Source organism: Anas platyrhynchos, chromosome 34 (genome assembly GCF_047663525.1).
Source record: "Anas platyrhynchos isolate ZD024472 breed Pekin duck chromosome 34, IASCAAS_PekinDuck_T2T, whole genome shotgun sequence".
Taxonomy (NCBI): Eukaryota; Metazoa; Chordata; class Aves; order Anseriformes; family Anatidae; genus Anas; species Anas platyrhynchos.
The window spans coordinates 2,653,995-2,675,043 of NC_092622.1; the positions used below are offsets into that span (position 1 = coordinate 2,653,995).

Sequence of the window (21,049 nt, forward strand, 5' to 3'; positions counted from 1 at the left end):
AGCGGGGCCGCCCTGCCCTGGGGCACGGGGACTTTGGCCCCGCGGGGCGGCCCTGCCCTGGGTCACCCCGGCCCGGCCCGACCCGGCCCCGTGGGCAGCGGGACCCCGGCCCCCCCCGGGCGGCCCCACGGCGCTGCCCCCCCCCCAGGCCCCCCCTCCGGTCCCCCCCGGCCCCCCCCGGTCCCGCCATTTCCTCCCGCGCCCCGCTGGCCACGCCCACATCGTGGCCACGCCCCCCTCGCCCCCGCCCATTCACCCCCGTCCCGCCTGGCCCCGCCCCCTCGCGGCCCCGCCCTCTGACGTCATTTCGGGGAAGCCGCCCGCCCCCCAGGAACCCGCGCTGAGTTGCCGGCCGGGGGCGTGGCCTCGCCGCGGCGCTCCGCCAATCAGGGCGCGGAGCGGGGAAGGGGCGTGGCCTCGGCGCCTTCCTGCCCCGGGGGAGCCGCGGAGAGCGCCCAGGTGGGGCTGGGGGGGGGGGTCCCAATGGGAGGGGGGGTGACCCCATGGAGGGGGTCCCCTTCCGTGGGGGGGGATCCTGAAGGGCTGGGGGCTCCGATCCGGGGGTGTCCCTGTCGGGTGGGGGTCCCGGGCGGTGGTGACCCCATTGGGGGGGGTCCTTGCGGGGGGGGGGTCGCGGTCTGGGGGTGTCACCTGCGGGGGGGGCCCGATCCGGGGGTGTCCCCTGCGGGGGGGGTGGTCCCGATCGGGGGGTGACCCCACTGGGGGGTGTCTCCTGCAGGGGGGGTCCCGATCGGGGGTGTTCCCTGCCGGTTGTCCCCTGCGGGGGGGCTCTGGGCGTGCCCGGGGGGCTCCTTTGCACAGGAGAGGGTCCGGGGTGGGGGTCACTGGCACGTGCCCCATTTTAGGGAGCGGGTCCCTGCGGGGCTGCTGCTGGGGGGGGCAGCAAGGAGCCTGGGGAAGGGGCCTGGGGGGGTCTGCTGGGGGGGGGAGCAACCCAAGAGGAGGGGGACCGGGAGGGGTCGGGCAGGAGGGGGTGGGGGGAGCGGGTGATGAGTTCCCCAATCCATCCCCCATCCGGCCCTGCTGCCGTCGGGGGGTCCGTGGGGCTGCCCTGACACCCTCCCGTGTCCCCCCCCCCCCGACACCCCGGTGCCCCCCCACCCCCTGTCGCCCCCTCCCCGCAGCATGGCGCAGTGGCAGGAGGTGCAGAACCTGGCCAACACCCACCTGGAGCAGGTGCACCAGCTCTACGCCGCCGCCGCGCTGCCCATGGCGGTGCGGCAGTGCCTGGCAGCCTGGATCGAGGACCAGGACTGGTAACGGGGGGGGGGGGGCGGGGGGGGTGGAGGGGGGGGGGAGGGCGAATTGGGGCTGGGGGCGCGGGCGCTGAGCTGCGGTGCCCGCAGGCAGCAGGCGACGGAGCCGCTCTCGTCCCACGCCCGGATGCTGTTCCACTCCTTGCTGGCGCTGCTGGACGAGCGCCTGGGCAGCCTGGGGCTGGGCGACGAGGACTTCATGCTGAAGCACAACCTGCGCAAGGCGCGCCGGGACCTCCAGGTGGGCAGCAGGGTCGTGGGGGGGGGGCGGGGGGGTCAGGGTTGGGGCTCCGTGCCCGCTGACCCGCCCCATTCCCCGCAGGCTGCTTTTGAGGAGTGCCCCGAGAGCTTCGCCAACCTGGTGGCCAACCTGCTGCAGGAGGAGCGGCGGATCCTGCGCCTGGGGCAGGCGGCGGGGCAGGTAGGATGAGCCCCCCCCCCTGGGTGGCAGGGACCCCCCCCCGGGTGACAGGTTTGAGCCAAACGGTGCCCAACACCCCCTGGACCTCCGCAGGGGGAGGCCGCCCCGGTGCCCAGCACACCCCCGAAGAGTGACCGGGAGCAGGAGATCCAGCGGCGCCTGGCTGAGTTCCACACAGCCCTGCAGGTAACTGCCCCCCCCCACAGCCCCCCCACAGCCCCCCCCCCAGCCCCACGGGGGCTGCCCGGACCCTCACACCCTCTGTCCCCAGGAATTCGAGCGCGCCTTCCGGCACCTGGAGGACCTGCAGGACGCCTTCGACTTCTGCTACAAGGTGCACTACCTGCCAGGTAGGGCCCGATCCTGCCCGCCCTGGGGGGGGGGGGGGATGTTGTTGGCACCCCCCCAACCCTCCCACCCCACTGCCCGCAGGCCAGGACCAGACGAATGAAGCCGAGTACAAGCGGCAGGTCCAATCCCTCCAGGCCAAGCTGCAGAACTTGGACCGGCAGCGGCGGGTGAGAGGGGGCTGGGGCTGGACCCAGGGCTTGGGGTGGGGGGGGGGTCTGCAGCCGCTCCGTGCCCCCCCCAGCTCAGGACGTGTGTCCCCGTGTCCCCGCAGGAGGTGGTGGCGCAGATGCAGCAGCTCCTGGGGCGCAGCGAGACCCTGCGGGACTTCCTGCAGCAGGAGCTGAAGGCCTGGCAGGAGCGGCAGCAGCGCAGCTGCCTGGGGGCCCCCGTGGACACCCGCCTGCAGCAGCTGGAGGCCTGGTACCGACGGGTTTGGGGGGGTGGGGGGTAAAGCGGGGGGTGGCCGGACCCCGCTGACACCCGGGGGGCACCCTCAGGTTCACGGCGCTGGGCGAGGGGCTCTTCCAGCTGCTGCAGCTGCTGCGGGCGCTGGGGGAGCTGCAGAAGAAGGTGACCTACGAGCGGGACCCGCTGCAGGCCGAGACCCCCCTCCTGGAGACGCGGCTGCGGGAGCAGCTCACCTGCCTGCTGCAGAGGTGGGGATAGTGGGGAGGGGGGGGGAGATGGAAGCGGGGCTGGGGGCTGCTCTGACCGCCTCCTGCCCGTGCCCCCCAGCGCCTTCGTGGTGGAGCAGCAGCCCAGCATGCCCAACACGCCCAAGCGGCCGCTGGTGCTGCGCACGGCCAGCAAGTTCTGCACCCGCGCCCGCCTGCTGGTCCGCCTGCACGACCGCAACCACCGCATGGAGGCCACGATCCACATCGATAGGTGGGCACCCGCCAAGCTGGGGGGGCTCCCGTGTGGCCCGGGGGGGAGTCCCCAGTGCCCCCTGCCCCGCTGGGTGGGCTGGGGTCCCAACCCCGCTGATTCTGCGTTGTCTCTTGCAGGGACCCTCCGAAGACGCGAGGGTGAGAGCCGAGCGCCAGCTGTGGTGGGCAGGGCCGGTGCCCACCCAGGGGTCCCAGCTTCCCCGGGGGTCTCGGCGGCCTCCCCCCCCATGGCTTCTTTCCCCCCCCACCCCCAGGTTTCGCAAGTTCAACATCCTGACTTCGAGCAGCAAAACCCTCCTGGCTGGGGACAGCCCCCGGGAGGGGCTGATCTGCGACTTCCAGTACCTGGTACGGGCCCCCCACCTGGGTCCCCGTGGGGCTGGGCAGCGGGAGAGGACCCCAGCCCGAGCCCCTGCCCCAGGCCCCCGCGCTGACCCTCTCCTGCCCCACAGACGCTGAAGGAGCAGAAGATCAGCGGGTCGGGCAAGGGTGGCAAAGGCTGCAATGAGGTGGGTTATGGGGTCACGGGGCAGTGGGGGCGCGGGGTGGCCGCTGGCTCACGGTGCCCCGGCTGCGCAGGGTCCCCTAGCCGTGACGGAGGAGCTGCACCTCATCACCTTCACGCTGGCGTACGCCTACTGCGGGCTGGAGATGCAGCTGGAGGTGAGGGCAGGGGGCTGGGGGGAGGGTTGGGTGGTCAAGAACCGCCCGGCCTGACCTCCTGCTGCCCCCCCCCAGACCTCCACCCTGCCCTTCGTCATCATCTCCAACAGCAACAACCAGCTCTCCAGCGCCTGGGCCTCCATCCTGTGGTTCAACATGCTCAGCCCCAACCCCAAGGCAAGCGGGACCCGTGCGGCCCCACGCTGTCCCCCCACCGTCTCCATCCCCGGGTCTCCCTCCCAGCCCCATCTCCCTGGGGTCCTGGTGTCCTGTCTCTGCTCCAGGCCCGCTCTCTGTCCCCATGTCCCATCCTGAGCTCCTGTTCCCAGTCCCTACCCAACCCATCCTTGTCCCTGGTTCTGGTCCCGGTCCCACCCCATGCCCTGTTCCTTTATCTGTCCCCTGTCCCTGCCCCGTGCCTTGTCCCCAGCCTGGTCCCTGCCCCGTGTCCCTCATCCCCCATCCCTGCAGGACCAGCAGTTCTTTGCCACGCCGCCCCCAGCGCCCTGGCCCTTGCTGGCCGAGGTGCTGAGCTGGCAGTTCGAGAGCGTGGCCGAGCGGGGGCTGAGCCGGGAGCATCTCCAGATGCTGGCCGAGAAACTGCTCGGTAAGGTCGGGGTGTCAGCCCCCCCAGCCCCGCTGAGCACCCAGGCTGGAGCTGTGCCCCCCGCCTCATCCCATTCTCACCTCCCCAAGGCTCGAAGCCATCTCCGGAGAGCGTCCTGACCTGGTCCAAGTTCTCCAAGGTGAGCAGCTCCCGGTCCTGCACATCCCCCAGGTCCTGCACCCCCGGGTCCTGTGCCCCCCGGTTCTGTGCGCCCCCACTCACACACCCGCTCCCACAGGATGGCGCCGCCGGCTTCTCCTTCTGGGCCTGGCTGGACGGGATCCTGGGCCTGCTCCAGGAGCACCTCAAGAAGCTCTGGAAGGACGGGTAGGGCTGGGGCTGGGGGGCCGGGGGGGGCTGGGGGCCACAGGGGCTGACGCCACCTCCCCCAGCCTCATCCTGGGCTTCGTGAGCCGCAAGCAAGAGAAGAAGCTGCTGAAGGGGAAGCGGACGGGGACGTTCCTGATTCGCTTCAGCGAGAGCGTCCTGGGGGGGGTCACCTTCACCTGGGTGGAGCATCCTGAGAGCGGTGAGCGTGTCCCCCCCCGGGGTAACCCCCTCAGGCCTCCCCTCCGCTGACCCCCGGTGCCCCATCCCGCAGGGCGCCCTGCCTTCCGTGCCGTGGTTCCCTACACCACGGTGGAGCTGGCTTCCCTGGCGCTGCCCGACATCATCCGCGACTACCAGCTGCTGGCCGAGGAGAACATCCCCGAGAACCCGCTCCTGTTCCTGTACCCCGACACCCCCCGGGACGAAGCCTTCGGTCCCCACTACAGCCAGCGGCAGGAGGGTGCGGCACGGCGCGGCACGGCTCGGCGCGGTGCGGACAGAGCCCCCGCCGCCCCCTCCAAACTCTCCTCTCTGCCCCCAGGGATCCTGACAGAGAAGAAGGAATACCTGAACCAGCGCCTCATCCGCGTGTCCTCCAGGTGAGGCAGGGGGACAGCTCGGTCCCGGGGGGAGGAAGCCCCTCTCATCCCTCAATCCCAACCCTGACCTCGACCCGGACCTGCCCCGTGTCCCTGCAGGCAGGCCAACGAGGCATGGCAGACAGAAGAGGAGCTGGTGGTTGCCACAGAAAACCTGGAGACGCTGCAGCTGCAGCCCAGCAGGCTGGGATCTGTGCAGCCCACCAGCCCGGGGACGGTGCCGGTGGTGGCCGCGAGCCCAGGAACCCTGCAGCCCGTGAGCCCCGGGACGCTGCAGGTGGTGGCCGCGAGCCCAGGGGTGCAGCAGCCCCTGGGACCAGGAACCCTGCAGCCCGTGAGCCCCGGGATGCTGCAGGTGGTGGCCGCGAGCCCGGGGACGCAGCACCCCAGGGGACCAGGGACGCTGCAGCCAGGGGTCCGGGGTCCAGAGGCACCACCACAAGTGGGCCCAGGGGGCTTGGAGATGCTGCAGGCAGGGACCGGGGCGCAGGAGCCGCAGCTGGTGCTGCAGCTCATCCCCGAGGGCCAGGGGACGCTGCAGATGGGAGCAGGGAGCTTGGGGACGCTGCAGGTGGTGCCCGGGGGTACGGGGATGCTGCAGCAAGGGGGGGCTGGGGACCGAGGGATGCAGCAAGTGGCAGCCGGGGCCGTGGAGCCGCAGATGCTGTTGCAGCTCATCCCCGAGGGCCGGGGGATGCTGCAGATGGGAGCAGGGAACTTGGGGACGCTGCAGGTGGTGCCCGGGATGCTGGGGATGCTGCAATCAGCGCCCGGGGCCACGGGGGTGCTGCAACAAGTGGGAGCTGGGGACCAGGGGCTGCCGCAGCCAGGTCCTGGCGCTGCGGGGCCACTGCCAGTCGCAGACGATCAGGGGCTGCTGCCAGCGGGGCTGGAGGACCTGGGGCCGGTGCTGCAGGGCCAGGGCATGCAGGAGCTGCTGCAGCTCCTGGAGCATGACCTGGAGCCGGGCACGGGGACGCTGGAGACGCTGGAGGCAGCGGAGCTGATGCCCAACATGGACAGCGGGCTGGGGCTGATGGACGCCAGGCTGGGGGGTGAGTGCCTGGGGCTGGGGGAGCTGGGGGCCACGGGGGTCCCGCAGCACTGACCCCCCTGCGTCCCGCAGGCAACGCCGCGCTCCTGGACCCCCGCGACCCCTTCCTGCCACAGCCCGAGGACACAGCCCTGCCTGCCGCCAGCTCCCTCTTCGCCGTGGACACCGACTTTCCCCCGCTCCACATTGATGCCAGTGATTTCCAGTGACTTCCCCCCCCCCCCCATATCCCCCTGTAAATAAACCCTTTTCCCCCCCCAGCTGCCCCTGGTGCTTTGTGGGGCCGCCGTGGGTTCAGCCCCGCAGCAGACAGCAGCTCCTCATCGTTCAGCCCTTTATTAGAAACCCATAAATACCCCAGATAAATAGGGAGCACGGCACATAAATAGCCCCTCAGGGAGGAGGGGGGAATAAATAAGGGGGAGCCCAGGGCGGGCGGCGTCAGTGGGTTCTGGCGCTGTAGGTGAAGACGCGGCTCATGACGGTGGTGAAGGACTGCAGCCGCTCGAGCGCTTGGTGCCGCAGATGTGGCAGCAGCGGCTCGGCCCAGGTTGGGGTGGTGGGAGCCTGGCAGGGGCGGCCGGGTGCCTGCTAGGGGGGAGAAGGGGGTCAGCGGGCACAGGGTCCGGGGGTGCCGCTGTCCCGGGCGCAGGGCAGGGGCAGTGCCACGTCGCTCACCTGCACGACCCCCAGCAGCCGGTCCAGCGTGGCCACGAGCTGCGGCAGGCGGTTGTCTTTGAAGATTTCGGAGCCCAGCAGGTCCCGGTAGTGCTGCAGCCCCTGCAGGATCCGGCGCAGGCAGCGCTGCGGGAGCAGGAGTGGGGGTGAGGCCAGAGCTCCGGGACCCCCAGGGACCATCCTGGGCACCCTGAGACCTCCCCCCACATCCCCTGGGAACCCTCCGGATCCCCAGCGACCCCAAGACCCTCCAGGCACATTTATTCCCCGCAAGACCCCCAGGCACGCTTGTGACCCCTGGGCACATCTCTGGTGCCCCAAATATCCCCAGGCACATCCCCAGCACCCCTGGGTCCCCTGGGCACATCCCCCGGCCACCTCGGGGACCCCCCAGCATCCCTGCGTCCCCGGGTATCTCCCCACCACCCCTAGGATCCACAGGCACCTCCCCACCATCCTAGGACCCCCAGGCCCCTCTGCAAAACCCCAGGACCCCCAGACACCTCCACATCACCCCTAGGACCCCCCAAGGACCTCCCCACCACCCCAGGACCCCCAGGCACCACCCCACCACCCCTAGGACCCCCAGGCATTTCCGCATCACCCCTAGGACCCCCAGACACCTCCCCACTCCCCCAGGACCCCCAGGCACCCTGAGGCACATCCTCAGAGCATCCCCGTGTCCCATTGGGGATGAGCCCTTGTGTCCCGGCTACCCCCAGGGACACCCCGTGAGCCCCCTCAGGGTCCCCCACCGCCCTCCCAGCCCACCCCCGAGCCCCCTGCCCCCCCCCCCCATCCCGGTACCGTGTTGTTCGTGTCCAGCGTGGGGGGGTCGCAGGCGTCGCTGCAGCGGATGCGGGTGGCACAATCCCCCTCGGGGTCCTCCACAGCGATCTGCACCCGGTTCTGGCAGAGGGGCGTTAGCAGTGGCTCCGTGCCCCCCGACCCCTCCCGGGGCAGCCTGCCCTCCCCCTTCCCCGGTTGTCCTCCAGGCCCCCCGTTCCTCGAGCATCCCCCGGGACCCCCCCCCCCCCGCTTCCTCCGGTCCCCCGCGCCCCGGCCGAGCTCCGCCGCTCACCGGCTCCGAGTGCGGCTCCTTGAGCGTCCCCAGCAGCCGCGACAGCTCCCGGGAGAGGTCCTTACAGGCGGCCCAGTCGGTGCCCGGGGCCGGGACCGGGGCCGGAGCCGCAGAGACCGGCGGCGCCGGCAGCAGCAGCAGCAGCAGAGCCGGGAGGCAGAGGCAGAGGAGACGGAGCGGGGCCATGGCGAGACGGTGCCGCCACCGGAGCCGCCACCGGGCTCTTTATGGGGCGGCGGCGGCAGGTGGGGAATCCCCGGGGCAGGTGGCACCCGCCCCCCGTTACTGCGAAATCGCCGCCTCCCCCGAAAGCAGAACCGATACCGGGCCGGGGTCCCCGAGTTGCGCCCCGCCGCGCCCGGCCCCGGCCCCGCGCTGGGACGGGACGGGCAGGAAAACCCGGGGCAGTTCCTGGTGGCTCCGCGCCCGGCGGCACCGGGCACCCCGGGGCCCCGCTCCGCTCCCGCCCCGGGCTCACCTGCGGCCCCCGCCCGGGACGGGACGGGACGGGAGGGGCGCGGTGCAGCGCGGAGCGGGGTCCCGGTGTCCCCCCGGTGCTCACCCGCTGTCTCCCGGTGGCTCACTGTGTCCTCCGGTGTCCCCCGGTATCCCCCCGGTGTTCACCCGCTGTCTCCCGGTGTCCCCTGATGTCCCCACAGTGTTCACCCGGTGTCCCCCGGTATCCCCGCGGTGTTCACCCGGTGTCTCCCGGGGGCCAACGGTGTCCTCCGATGTCCCCATGGTGTCCCCTGATGTCCCCACGGTGCCCCCCGGTGTTCACCCGGTGCCCCCCAGCTCCCCCCTCCCCGTTCCTTGGCACCACCGGCCCCGCCCGGTGCCCTCCGATCGCCCGGGGAATCTGCAGGGACGGTCCCGGCGCTGCTGTGCCCCGGCGGGGCTGTCCCGGTCCCCGGTGGCCCCCGGTGACCCCCGCCCTGGCCCCCCCGCACCCCCGGTAGCCCCGGTCCCGGCGGGCGGGGCCGTGCTGCCCGCGGCTCCGCAATCGCGGCGGCCCCGACGGGGCGGCTCCGGCGCTTCCCGGTCCTTGCCCGGCGGGGCTGCCCCCGGCCTTCCCCGGGAGCGGCGCCCCCGGCCCTCGCCCCCACCGCGGACCGGCCCCGGGGCTCGGCGGGTGCCCGACCCCTCCGCGCCCCCCACCCCGGAGCCCCGAGCCCGGCCGCGGGGCTCTGGGACGGGACGGGAGGGGGTGGGAGAACAGCGGCTGTGGCACGGGCTGGGGGCAGTGGGGGGGGTGATGCTGGGGTGGGGGGCGTGGGTCCCCCGTGGGGTGGCAGGGGTCGGTGTGTGACACCGGGGGACCCTGCGGGACACTGCGGGACACCGTGTGTGGCACTGCGTGGGACCCGGTGGGACCCCATGGGACACTGCGTGGGACCCCGTGGGACCCCGTGGGGCGGTGTGGGACACGGTGGGGCCACACGAGACCCTGTAGGACCCCGTGGGACACTTGCAGGACCGTGTGGGACACTGCGGGACACTGCGTGGGACCCCGTGGGACACCGTGGGACACTGTGGGGCACCGTGGGGTGTCAGGGGTCGCTGTGTGACACCAGGGGACCCCGTGGGACCCTACAGGACCCCGTGGGACACCGCGGGACACCGCGTGGGTCCCCGTGGGACACGGAGGGGCCACGCGAGACCCTGCGGGACCCCGTGGGACTCCACGGGAGGCCGTCGGACGGGCCAGGGCTGCGACTCCTGCGGCACCCGGGGGTCCGGGGGGGTTCCGCAGGGCCCCGTGGGGACCCCGAGCCCCCCGCCCGGCGCCGTCGGGGGCCGCGTCCGCCCGCGGCTTTGTGTCCCCTCCGCCGCGCCGTCCGGCGGGCCGCCCGCCTCGTCCCGCCTCCCCCTGGCGCTGATTGGTCACCGCGCGCCTCTCCGCGCTGCCATTGGCTCGTCGGCCTCACGGGGGGGGCGGGGCGGCTTCCGGGCGGGAGAGCGGGGGGCGCGGTTGCCATAGCGACGGCGGGAGGAGGGGCGGCGGCGGCGGCCCGGTGGAGCTCCGCCGGGGGCTGCTCGGTAACGGCGGGCGGCGGCCCCCGGGCTGCGGGGGCGGGGGGGGCGTGGGGAGCGGCTCCCGGTGCGGACAGCCCCGGGAGGCCGGGCCCGGGCCCGCCGCGCCGCACCGGAGCCGCCCGGGGCCGGGGCCCGGCTCCCCGCGGGGGGCTCCCGGGGCACCGGGGCTGCTGTCGGCGGGCCCGGGGCGCCGCGGCCTCGCCCCCAGGCGGTTGCCGGCCGTGACGGGGCGCTGAGTGTGTCCCGGGAGGGGACTTCACGGGGGCGGCTGCGTGCGTGGGCTCGGTGCCGCCCGTGTCCGCGGCCGGCGGAGGCGCACCTTGCGCTCACCGGGGATTCCGGCCGCCTTTTCCACCGGCCGGAGTCACCGTGCCTGTGCGGCCGCTTCTAGGAAGCGGGCCCTCGGTGTTTCTGGCCGAGCCGCTCAGTTCCTTTTCTGCTTCGCAGGGAGCCGCCGGTTTTCACCATGAATTTTGAAGGGCTCGACCCCTCCCTCGCCGAGTATGCTCCCGCTCTCCACCCCGCGCTCGACCCCGTCCTGGACCCGCACCTGAACCCCAGCTTGCTGCAGAACGTGGAGCTGGACGCCGAGGGGGTGCCCTTGGAGGGCATCGCGGTGCCGGACTCGGTGCACATCGTGGAGGGCATGTACAGCGAGCTGCACACCGCCGTCTCCGAAGTGGGCGTCCCCGTCTCCGTCTCCCATTTTGACCTGCACGAAGAAATGCTGTGGGTTGGGAACCACGGGGTAGGTGCCTCGGGGCTGCTGTGAGGAGCGAGGCGTGCAAGGGGGCTGCCAGCAGCGCGGGTGCCTCTGTGGGTGTCGCAGCCCGAGACCCGAGCGCTGCAACAAGGTGGTTGCGAGCGGAGAGCGGCGTGGTGCTGGGTTGAGTCATAGCTGGAAAGGTCGGCTTGGAAACTGGGAGGTGTGCTGCGCAGATGCAGGGGGTTTGTGGCTGGAAGTGGCTGATGCGTCCTGGAACACGGGAAACGCTCGGGCTTATTTGTCTACCAAATTGCCTGCAGGTGTTTCCCAAGTAGCTTTACTGCCCTGACGTCTTGGGACAGTGGAGCTTTTTGGTTCTTTACTCGTGTCTGCCTACGAGGGAAAAGTCTGAACAATTTTCCGTAGTTCTGGGGACACAGAGAGGCAGGGAGTCCTCTGTGCATGTCCTGTGTCACGTCCAGCCAAAGCCAGGGCAGGTATTGATGAGCCTGTCACGGGCTGCTTTTAGGGCCATGCCACCTCGTTCTTTGGCCCCACGCTGGAGCGCTACTCCTCCTTCCAAGTGAACAGCAGTGATGACATCCGGCAGATCCAGAGCCTGGAGAACGGCATCCTCTTCCTGACCAAAACCAACCTGAAGTACATGTCACGGGGGGGCCTCATCATTTTTGACTACCTGTGAGTGCTTTGCCCTGGCGGCTGGGAACGAGGGGACAGTCCCAGCTCGGTAGAGAAGGTCCCAGCTTCTGTCCTCTCTCCTCCTCTGCAGCATGGATGACTCCGAGGACATGCACAGCCTCCTGCTCACGGACAGCAGCACTCTGCTCGTTGGTGGGCTGCAGAACCACGTGGTAGAGATAGACCTCAACACCGTCCAGGAGACGCAGAAGGTGTGGCCTGGGGCACCGCGTCCTGCGGGTGCTCTGTCCTGGTGCTCAGCCCCGCTCACCCCCTGTTCTGTGTCCCTCCCAGTACACCGTGGAGGTACCCGGCATCACCATCATGAGGCAATCAAACCGCTTCTTTTTCTGTGGGCACACCTCGGGGAAGGTAACGCCATCCCCATCCTGCCTGGCAGCCCCGCTGGTGCTCGGGTTCCCCGTGGGGTGCCCTGGTTTCGGTCTCTGGCTTTTCGCAGAGCTCAGAGGGCTCCCAGGTGGCCGGCAGCTGTGCGCCCAGCACCCCTCTCTTACCCTCCCAGGTCTCCTTGCGGGATCTACGCACGTTTGTGGTGGAACACGAATTTGATGCCTACTCAGGCAGCTTGTCTGACTTTGATGTCCACGGGAACCTGCTGGTGACCTGCGGCTTCTCCAGCCGAATGAACGGCCTGGCCTGCGACCGCTTCCTGAAGGTGTACGACCTGCGCATGATGCGGGCCACCACCCCGCTGCAGGTCCACATCGACCCCTTCTTCCTCCGCTTTATCCCCACCTACACCTCCCGCCTGGCCATCATCTCCCAGACAGGTGGGCGAAGCCGCGTCCCTCACCTCCTCTCTGCCCCTTCTCAGCATCAAACCCCCGCGGGACGGAGCTGGCGGAGTGATCTGAGCCCAGCCAGGCGCTCCCCTAAGGGAGAGCTGTGCTGGGGTCACAGCGTCCTGCTCCCTGATGCTGGCTTGCTCCTCGCAGGTCAGTGCCAGTTCTGCGAGCCCACCGGCCTCGCCAACCCGGCCGACATCTTCCACGTGAACACCGTGGGGCCTCTCATCATGACCTTCGACGTCTCGGCCAGCAAGCAGGCCCTGGCGTTCGGCGACTCGGAGGGATGCGTCCACCTCTGGGCCGACTCCCCGGAGGTCACCTTCAACGCCTACTCCCGGGAGACCGACTTCGCCCTGCCCTGCATGGTGGACACGCTGCCCCACTTGGACTGGAACCAGGACCTCGTGCCGCTCTCGCTCATCCCCGTGCCGCTCACCAGCGAGACGCTGCTCTCGGACTGGCCTGCTGCCAACTCGGCTCCCGCACCCCGGTAATCTGCCGGTCTCTCCCAGTAAAAAGTGGAGTGGGAAAGCTGGTCCCAGCAGGGATCCTCTCCTGCCTGGGGCTGGGGGCAGCTGGGCGCCCCCCGGGGGCAGAAGCTGGGCTCTGCTTCCGGTCTCGTGGCTGGCAAAACACGAGATGAACGATGAGTTCCCCCTCGCACAGCAAAGCCGATGGGCAGGGCTGAAGGGAGCAGGGAATGGTGAAACCTTCACAGTCCTGGGGGGAGATCCTGGTTCGGCCCTGGCTTCCTTCTGCACGTGTGGAAGCGCTTTTCTTTTCTTTCTGCCTGAGCCCTGTCCTAAACGCTTGTGCTCGGCACTTCTCTGCTGGAGCCCAAGCACTTTGTAGTGGCAGAAAATGAACCCTGAGGTTCTGGGGCAGTGAGCGAGGGGGAGGAACCGTTGTGTCCCACCGGTGGGTCCCTGAGTGCGTCCAGCAAGGTTCTTGTGAAGCGACGCTGCCAAACGGAGCAGCTGCTGAGTGCTGGCATGTTTTGTAGGCGAGCTCCACCAGTAGATCCTGAGATTCTGCGTACCATGAAGAAGGTGGGGTTCATTGGCTACGCCCCAAATCCGAGGACCAAGCTCCGCAACCAGGTACCTGCTCTCAGGAGGGGGCTGAGCGTCCCAGGGCCCAGCTGTGCAGGACTCGGGGGGGTTCTGCCCTGAGGTCGGGGCAGGGGTTTGCTGCCTCTGGGATTGCACCCTTTTGGTGCAGTCTGTGGAAGGACGGAGCTCCTGCTCGTGCTAAATGACCTCGGAGCTTTCTGCAGGGCTTGGGACAGGGCTGGGAGGGGCAGTTCTCTGGCTGGGGATGTGCCAGGAGGCAGAGGCGTGGTCTGGGCTCAGCAGCTCTCCTGCCGCAGTGTCAGAGGGTGAACCAGTGCTCGGCATTGGAGTCCCCCTGTCGGGCCAGAGGCCCGGTCCCTCGCTAACTCGCCCTGCGGTAGGAAGGGTTTGAGCTGTCCGGTCCGGAGGTTTAGGGCACGTCCCTCGTCCTTGGGAAAACACTGCTGTGTTTTGTCCTTGCCCGCAGCGCTGCTGTAGTTTCCCACAGTGATAAGTCCCTAGTAACAAGGAAGGTGTGGAGGCCTCGTGCAGGTTAAGGGAGGGCCCCACTCCCTTCTGGTTTATTCCTTTGCTCATTCGGGGAGGCAGGAAAGCCCAGGAGTCGCTCGTGTCAGTGCGTGGCGTGGTGCTTCACCTCAGGATTCAGCTGCTCTTCCTTCTCTTCCCCCTCGCAGATCCCCTACCGGTTAAAAGAGGCAGACAATGAGTTTGACAGCTTCAACCAAGTGCCCGAGTCCCCGATTGGGCGAGAAGAGGAGCCACACCTCTACATGGTGGCCAAGAAGTACAGGAAGGTAGCCTCCCAGGGCTCCCAGTAGCCTCCCTGGGGTCCCAGTAGCCTCCCAGGGCCACGGCGGGGAGGGGGCTGGCAAAGAACCCGTGGTGGGCCCAAGCACCAGCTTACCAGTGTGGGGAGACACAGACATTTTGCAGGTGTCCTGTGCCACGGGAGGGCGTTTGTTTGGCACGTTGCGTCTCTCCTCAGGTCACAATCAAATACTCCAAGCTGGGGCTGGAAGATTTCGATTTCAAGCATTACAACAAGACGCTGTTTGCAGGCCTGGAGCCCCACATCCCCAATGCCTACTGCAACTGCATGATCCAGGTGGGAGATGCCCGGCCCTGCCCAGGCTGCCGCAGCCCCGGGACCGCTCCTGACAGCCCCGTCTCTGCCAGGTGCTGTATTTCTTGGAGCCGGTCCGCTGCCTGGTCCAGAACCACCTGTGCCAGAAGGAGTTCTGCCTGGGCTGCGAGCTGGGCTTGCTCTTCCACATGCTGGACCTGTCCCGAGGAGACCCCTGCCAGGTCAGTGGCTGGCCCAGGCGTGCTGTGAAGCAGCAGGGAGAGAGCACGGGGGAGCAGGGTGGTGCTGGGTTCTCAGGAGATGGCATCAGCCAGCATGGAAACTCCTGTCATTTGATCTCTGTGACATGCCGCTCTTGCCCCATCCCCAGGGAAGCAACTTCCTGCGGGCTTTCCGCACAATCCCAGAGGCTTCAGCGCTGGGGCTGATCCTGGCTGACTCGGATGAAGCCACAGGGAAGGTGAACCTGGGGCGGCTGATTCAGAGCTGGAACCGTTTCATCCTCACTCAGCTGCACCAGGAAACCCAGGAGCAGGAGGGACCGCAGGCCTATCGGGGGGCTGGCAGCAGGTAACTCCCTGACCTGGGGGCGGGGAGGGGGTCTGGCTCTCAGTGTCCCTCAGGAAGGAGCTTTTTTGCCACCTACATCTGCTCCGGGTGCCGCAGGAGAGCGCACAGATCTGTGGGCTACAGCAGGATCTGAGCCCTGTCCCTCCCAGGCCCTGTGCAGGCAGGGCTGTGTGGATCCCCAGTGGTCAGCCCCCAGTACCACCCAGCCCTGCTCTGCAGGGATCACTGGGATCCTGCTAACCCAGATTTTATTTTGTTTTATTTTCCAGCAGCTTTGGGTCTTCGAGGGACTCGGTTATTGGGCAGCTGTTCAGCTGCGAGATGGAGAACTGCAGCATGTGTCGCTGCGGCAAGGAAACTGTCCGCGTGTCCTCCACGCTGCTCTTCACCCTCTCCTACCCTGAGAGCACCGGTAACGGGCAGGGCAGGGCAGGGCAGGGCTTGGCAGCTGCCACGCTGCTGCTTTTCCCCTGGGGCAGGGCAGCTGAGCAGGGCTCGTTATCTGCGTGGGTGAGATGTGATTTTTCCAGGTGAGGGACACCTGCAGTGATGACCTCCTGCAGTTGTCTGGCTGTGGGAGGCCCGGCAGCCGAGGTCGAGCGGTGGGTCTCCAACCAGCTGAGCTTTTGGCTACCGAAAGGCAGATTTGGGGGTTGACCTTCTCCCTGGTGGTTATGAGGAAAACCCCAGAGGTTTGGCTGAGCTGTATTGGTAAAGATTTGTGTGTTGGAAGGTGACGTTATTCTCCTTTCTCCCTTCAGAAAAGCCAGTCAAAGATTACGAGTTTGCCCAAATTTTAAAGCGAAGCATCTGCTTGGAGCAGAACACGCAGGCCTGGTGTGAGAACTGTGAGAAGTACCAGCCCACGGTGAGCCTGGGAGCGGAGCAGGAGCGCGGGGCGTTCCGTGAGCTGCGAGGGGGTGTGGGAGAGGGGTGTGAGTGCCCCATGCCTCGGGCGGAGCGGGGGCAGTTTCTCCATTAGTCAGTGGGGAACCTCCTGAGCGGATGCAGGAGATTCCGCTCCTAGCCTGGCCCGCAAGCCGGCGTGGCGCGGGGTATTCCCTGGGCTGCTGGGGCTGCGCGGTGCTGGAACATGGCTTGTGGGTCATGCAGATCCCAGCTGAAACCCCCGGGGCAGGGGGAAGCCCCCAGGAGCCAAGCACACCTGTTCTGAGACAGCCTCTGGGGATGCGGGAGCCTGCTCCCTGCCTCGGTTTCCCTTATTTGACCGCCAGCAGCCAGGAGCCTGTGGGGAGGCGGTGCTGTAGGCAAAGGCGAGGGGGAGGGAAGAGGATTGGGCTATCCCAAATCCTGCTGTGAGCCTCCCCAGGGCTCTCAGCGCTGCCCTGCTTCCATCTCCCGCTCTCTCTGCAGGTTCAGACCCGGAATATCCGCTGCCTGCCAGACGTCCTGGTCATTAACTGTGAGGTGAACAGCTCCAAGGAAGCAGATTTCTGGAAGACGCAGGCTGAGGTGGGGGAGACACTTTGGGGCAGAAGCAGGCTTGTTCTCCCTGGCGCACAGGGTTTGCTGCGTGTCCAGTTCTGCGGAGGTGTTTTCCCTGTGATCTCGCTGTCTCTAACAGTCTCTTGCTCTCCACCCAAGCAGCACCGTACTTTATCTGCAGAGGACATGCTGGTATTTGGTCATGCTTGTAGCACGAGCTGTGCGTTTGGAGTCGGAAAAGACGAGCTCTCCTGCCGTGGCAAAGCTGACAGGACTGCAGTAGAATCACACTTTCATTCCCCCAGCCCCCTAGGACCTAGGAGCAACGAGGCGGTGCCTGCTTCCCAGAGCATGGGCCCAGCAGAGCCGGTGGACAGTTGGGTTTCCCTTGCTGTCTTTTTCCCTGTCGCTGACTTTACAGCCCCTGTCTTTTCCCTGCTGCTGGTCTGGCTGTCACCCACGTGTTCCCGAGCCCGGCCTGTCACTCCATGCTGACACTTCCCTGTGTTTCGTTGCCAGTATGCGTTTCAGAGAGCCATGATGAGGAGAGGAGGCTTTGAGATCACCAAAGGCAAAGAAATCTCTCTCGGAGAGTGGTAGGTGACTGTTCTGGGGTGGCGGCTCTAGCTGAGCATTGCTCCTCCCAGCCTTGGGGAATTCAGGGCTGTTTCTCATTTCATAATGAGAATTTTGATGATCTACCTATCTGTAGTTCTTGTGGGCCCTAAACTGGAACAGTCTCACTGCTGCTCTGAGACCGATCCTGCAGGGGTGCTCTGCACAGCACGGCATTGAGATACCCCCGTGATCCCTCGGCCCTTGTTCCCCATCCCTTTTCGGACTGACAAAAGCCCCAGCACCACTCATAGGGCCTTTTCAGCTGACGTAGCCAGCTGCCTTTCCCAAGGCCCTGCTCTAGGCAGCTGGGAGCTGTGGTGCAGCTCTGGCTCTCCCCGTCTGTCCCGTGGAAGGTTTAGGAACAGGCTGGCTGACGGGTGGCTTGGGTGGTGTGGATCCTGCCCCCAGAGAATCTGGCCTAGGAGGCATCTCGTGACTCCCTCCCGCTCTGCCTTCCGTGATTCTCCTTGCAGGAAGGAACTGGGGAACCCCGACACGGGGCATTCGTATCCTTCTGTGGAGGAACTGAAGAACGTTTGGATCCCCCACGCCATCAAGATGAGCCTGACCAAGAACAAGGAGCTAGACGTCTGCAACTGGAGTGAAAGCGATGAGGTAAAGGCTGACAAGATCCTTCTGGGGCTGCGTGGTCACGTGCACGTGGGGCTGCGGGAGCAGAACTGCTTCACAACCGCTTTCTGCTGAGTGTCTGTGGGCGAGAGATAAAGGGGTTGACTTGGAGACACCTCGGGTGAGCTGTCAGTGGCTCACGCATGGCCAGCCTGGAAAATTCTGCACGTCTGAGCGCGGGGGTTTGGGTTGGAGGTTTGGGAGCTGCCTGGAGGACAGATCGGGCATTTCCCTCGGGGCTGGTTCCTCCTGCAGCTCAGCCCGTCCGATGACCCCGACTCAGTGTACGTCTATGACCTCATGGCCACCGTTGTCCACATCCTGGACTCCCGCACAGGGGGCAGCCTGGTGGGGCACATCAAGGTGGGAGAGACCTACCACCAGCGGAAGGAGGTGAGGAGCTGCGGGACCTGTGGGAGCAGCCCTGCACCCTGGGCACCCTGCCTTGCCCAGGAGTTCTTGCCCAGAGCTCGCTTAGGGAGTGGGTAGTTTAACTGACCCGCTCCTAGGTCTCTTAGTAAGGCTTTGAGTGCAATTTATTGAGGATATCAGGCAGTTTTCAACAGGCAAGTGCTTCTCAGACACCTTATGGGGATGAGAGGGCTGAAGAAGTGCTCTTCCACCCTTGCTTGGGCTAGTTCCTCCTCCCTCACAGGCACGTTGCCAGCCTGCCCTTGTGGTTCCAGGTAAAAGGGCTGTGACATCATCTTCCAGAGGAAAGGGGGTTGGTCGGGGCAGTTCTTTAATTTAGTGGAGATGCTCAAACCAGGAGTTCCCAGAGTATGTCAAGACTTCATCCCTCTCTGTTATCTGTTGCATCTCCATGGAGTGCCCGTCCAAGCCCGAGAGCTTCGCGTACGCTCGTCACCACCCAGGCCAGTGGGGGTTTCCCCACAGTGTCTCAGGAAGGGCGGGAGTTCCCACATGGCATTGTCACACCCCTCTTTCCCCAGTAAAGAGGTAGAGGAGTCATTGCCTTCGCCTGTGGGGGAGGGTCCCTGATGCAGTGTCTCTTGCCAGGGGGTCACGCACCAGCAGTGGTATCTCTTCAACGACTTCCTCATCGAGCCCGTGGATAAGGTGAGTGCCTGGGGCACAGCGGGGTCTGCCCTGGCCTCGAGTCGAGCTGGGGTGCGGGGGGTTTCCTGCTGGATGTAGGAGCAGGTCCCTGCACGGCCCCCCCCTCCCCACAGTGCGAGGCGGTGCAGTTCGACATGAGCTGGAAGGTGCCGGCGATCCTCTACTACGCCCGGAGGAACCTCAACGCCAAGTACAACCTCGTCAGTGAGTGTCTGGGTGGAAGTGGCCGTGCGGCCAGTGACACGGGCTCCCAGCTGATCGCCCTTCCCCTTTTCCTGCAGTCAAGAACCCCATCGAAGCCAGCGTGCTGCTGGCAGAGGCCTCGCTGGCTCGCAAGCAGCGCAAGTGTCACGCCACCTTCATCCCCCTGATGCTGAGCGAGATGCCGCAGGCGGGTGACCTGGTGGGGCTGGATGCCGAATTCGTCACGCTGAACGAGGTTGGGTCCCTCCCGGGGGCAGGGAACGGGGCGGGGGCAGCTCCTTGGGGTGCCCCTGGTCCCACGGGCACTGCAGGAGCTGCCGGTCTCTGAGCTCTCCTCCTGTCCGTCGCAGGAGGAGGCTGAGCTGCGCAGTGATGGCACCAAGTCCACCATCAAGCCCAGCCAGATGTCGGTGGCCAGGATCACGTGCGTGCGCGGCCAGGGCCCTAACGAGGGCGTCCCCTTCATTGATGACTATATCTCCACGCAGGAGCAGGTAGGGGGCTGCTGCCTGGCTTTGCACAGCTCCCCAGCCCTACAGGGCCATCGCAGCCTGGCTGCTTTGCCACTCGGTGGAGGGGCACCCAGAATGATGGCAGCATCCTCCCTGGGATGCTCTCAGGGGAAATGGGGAGGGGGCGAAGCCCTCAGTCCCCCAGCACGGGCCCTGTCTCTGCAGGTGGTGGATTACCTGACTCAGTACTCCGGGATCAAGCCCGGAGACCTGGACGCCAAGATCTCCTCCAAGCACCTCACCACGCTCAAATCCACCTACCTGAAGCTGCGCTTCCTCATCGACGTGGGCGTCAAGTTCGTGGGCCACGGGCTGCAGAAGGATTTCCGTGTCATCAACCTCATGGTGACAGCGCTCAGGCCCCCTCCCCGACCACGGGCTGGGGGAGGCTCTAGGGGCCCACGGTCACCCTGGGGGTCGCCCCCCGTGGGTGAAGCCCTTAGCAGCCCCCTCTGTGCTCCGCAGGTGCCCAAGGACCAGGTGATCGACACCGTCTACCTGTTCCACATCCCGAGGAAGAGGATGATTTCCCTGCGCTTCCTCGCCTGGTACTTCCTGGGTTAGTGGCGGCGTCCTCAGCGCGAGGAGGGGGTTGGTGGCGGTGTGGGGGGGGCTCTGCTCCCCCTGACCGAGCCGGAGCGGGCGGGTCTCTGTTCCCCCAGACCTGAAGATCCAGGGCGAGACCCACGACAGCATCGAGGACGCGCGCACGGCGCTGCAGCTCTACCGCAAGTACCTGGAGCTGAGCCAGGGCGGCAGCGAGCCCGACGACTTCCGCAAGGTGCTGAAGGCGCTGTACGAGAAGGGCCGCAAGCTGGACTGGAAGGTGCCCGAGCCCGACAGCCAGAGCAGCCCCAAGCGTAAGGCGCCCCGGGAGCCCCCGTCGCCCCCCGGCCCCCTCCCCGCGCCCCCTCACCCCGCTTTGTCTCTGGCAGACGGTGCCGTGTTCCCCCCCGTGCTGCCGCTGTGACCGGGACGCCCCCAGCGCCGCCACCGCCTCGGGACTGGGACTGGAACCAGCAGCGGGGCTGCCCCGGTGGGCCCGGGAGGGGGCAGCCCCGGGAAGCGGCCCCGCTCCCCCTCTGCCCGCTGGCCCGGGCACCCCCATAAAGCAGCCTCGGGCCCTGCCGCGCCGCCTCCTCCTTGCTGCGGGGATGGGACCGGGACCGGGACCGGGAGGGGGCGGGGCCTCCAACGCGGAGGGGGCGGGGCTAAGAGTGGAGGGGCGGGGCCAGCACGGGGAGAGGGCGGGGCTGGCAAGGAAGGGGCGTGGCCATCTAAAGGAGGGGTGTGGCCAACAGCGGGGCCGGCCAATGGAGGGGCGTGGCCAAGCAGCAGGGGGCGTGGTCATGGGGTGGGGGTGTGGCCAACAGCGTAATGGGCGTGGCCAGCACCTGGATGGGCGGGCGGCTGGAAGGGGCGGGGTCTGCACCAGAAGGGGGCGTGTCCTCCACAAGCCCCGCCCCCGGGGCCGATCGCCACGCGGGCCGGGACCTGTCCCCGCCAGGGCCCTCGGAGCTCTCCGCGGGCTGCCCCGGGCGCTGCCTGCGCGCCGAGCGGCCCCGCCGCGGCCCCACCAACCGGGCCCCGCGCCCCCAACCGGCCCCGCCGCCCCTCCCGGCTTCGCCGC

The 21,049-nt window shown here is 67.8% G+C and overlaps 3 protein-coding genes across 5 annotated transcripts; 2 read left to right on the plus strand and 1 right to left on the minus strand.

Moving 5' to 3' along the window:
- Nucleotides 1–303: 303 nt before the first annotated feature.
- Nucleotides 304–6,452, plus strand: STAT2 (signal transducer and activator of transcription 2). Its single transcript, XM_072031918.1, has 23 exons — nucleotides 304–459; nucleotides 1,146–1,277; nucleotides 1,368–1,518; nucleotides 1,600–1,698; nucleotides 1,792–1,884; nucleotides 1,970–2,048; nucleotides 2,131–2,216; nucleotides 2,321–2,469; nucleotides 2,547–2,705; nucleotides 2,785–2,937; nucleotides 3,057–3,077; nucleotides 3,194–3,287; nucleotides 3,392–3,448; nucleotides 3,519–3,602; nucleotides 3,678–3,779; nucleotides 4,074–4,209; nucleotides 4,299–4,348; nucleotides 4,448–4,536; nucleotides 4,602–4,738; nucleotides 4,811–4,999; nucleotides 5,081–5,138; nucleotides 5,238–6,193; nucleotides 6,265–6,452. Exons 2-23 carry the CDS (start codon nucleotides 1,147–1,149, stop codon nucleotides 6,399–6,401), a joined length of 3,210 nt encoding a protein of 1,069 aa, XP_071888019.1. The 5' UTR covers nucleotides 304–459; nucleotide 1,146; the 3' UTR covers nucleotides 6,402–6,452.
- Nucleotides 6,453–6,479: 27 nt separating this feature from the next.
- Nucleotides 6,480–9,045, minus strand: IL23A (interleukin 23 subunit alpha). 2 transcript variants are annotated; one of them, XM_072031981.1, is made up of 4 exons: nucleotides 7,952–9,045; nucleotides 7,678–7,779; nucleotides 6,871–6,996; nucleotides 6,480–6,780 (listed from the first exon to the last, which is right to left on the minus strand). In XM_072031981.1, exons 1-4 carry the CDS (start codon nucleotides 8,135–8,137, stop codon nucleotides 6,634–6,636), a joined length of 561 nt encoding a protein of 186 aa, XP_071888082.1. In that variant the 5' UTR covers nucleotides 8,138–9,045; the 3' UTR covers nucleotides 6,480–6,633. The 2 variants fall into 2 exon arrangements, with proteins under 2 accessions (XP_071888082.1, XP_038027437.1); XM_038171509.2 differs by having other exon boundaries at nucleotides 6,495–6,783; nucleotides 7,952–9,041.
- Nucleotides 9,046–9,847: 802 nt separating this feature from the next.
- PAN2 (poly(A) specific ribonuclease subunit PAN2) lies at nucleotides 9,848–20,547 on the plus strand. Of its 2 annotated transcripts, none has more exons than XM_038171545.2 (26): nucleotides 9,848–9,991; nucleotides 10,436–10,736; nucleotides 11,224–11,393; nucleotides 11,485–11,605; nucleotides 11,688–11,765; nucleotides 11,917–12,184; nucleotides 12,350–12,692; nucleotides 13,206–13,302; nucleotides 13,950–14,069; nucleotides 14,261–14,380; nucleotides 14,452–14,580; nucleotides 14,730–14,929; nucleotides 15,199–15,341; nucleotides 15,691–15,797; nucleotides 16,304–16,402; nucleotides 16,895–16,971; nucleotides 17,467–17,608; nucleotides 17,879–18,016; nucleotides 18,644–18,703; nucleotides 18,817–18,907; nucleotides 18,985–19,142; nucleotides 19,258–19,401; nucleotides 19,585–19,764; nucleotides 19,885–19,978; nucleotides 20,082–20,279; nucleotides 20,355–20,547. In XM_038171545.2, the coding sequence occupies exons 2-26, from the start codon at nucleotides 10,455–10,457 to the stop codon at nucleotides 20,387–20,389; spliced, it is 3,594 nt and encodes a 1,197-aa protein (XP_038027473.1). In that variant the 5' UTR covers nucleotides 9,848–9,991; nucleotides 10,436–10,454; the 3' UTR covers nucleotides 20,390–20,547. The 2 variants fall into 2 exon arrangements, with proteins under 2 accessions (XP_038027473.1, XP_071888022.1); XM_072031921.1 differs by having other exon boundaries at nucleotides 15,202–15,341.
- The last annotated feature ends 502 nt before the right edge of the window (nucleotides 20,548–21,049 follow it).

Coding starts and splice junctions, on each gene's coding strand:
- STAT2 (XM_072031918.1), top strand. CDS start 1,147: ATGGCGCAGTGGCAGGAGGTGCAGAACCTGGCCAACACCCACCTGGAG. Junction 1,885..1,969: donor AGTTCCACACAGCCCTGCAG/GTAACTGCCCCC, acceptor CTCTGTCCCCAG/GAATTCGAGCGCGCCTTCCG. Junction 4,210..4,298: donor GCTGGCCGAGAAACTGCTCG/GTAAGGTCGGGG, acceptor CACCTCCCCAAG/GCTCGAAGCCATCTCCGGAG.
- IL23A (XM_038171509.2), bottom strand. CDS start 8,137: ATGGCCCCGCTCCGTCTCCTCTGCCTCTGCCTCCCGGCTCTGCTGCTG. Junction 7,780..7,951: donor AGGAGCCGCACTCGGAGCCG/GTGAGCGGCGGA, acceptor CCCCTCTGCCAG/AACCGGGTGCAGATCGCTGT. Junction 6,997..7,677: donor CGCTGGACACGAACAACACG/GTACCGGGATGG, acceptor CTGCTCCCGCAG/CGCTGCCTGCGCCGGATCCT.
- PAN2 (XM_038171545.2), top strand. CDS start 10,455: ATGAATTTTGAAGGGCTCGACCCCTCCCTCGCCGAGTATGCTCCCGCT. Junction 18,017..18,643: donor CCTACCACCAGCGGAAGGAG/GTGAGGAGCTGC, acceptor GTCTCTTGCCAG/GGGGTCACGCACCAGCAGTG. Junction 18,704..18,816: donor TCATCGAGCCCGTGGATAAG/GTGAGTGCCTGG, acceptor CCCTCCCCACAG/TGCGAGGCGGTGCAGTTCGA.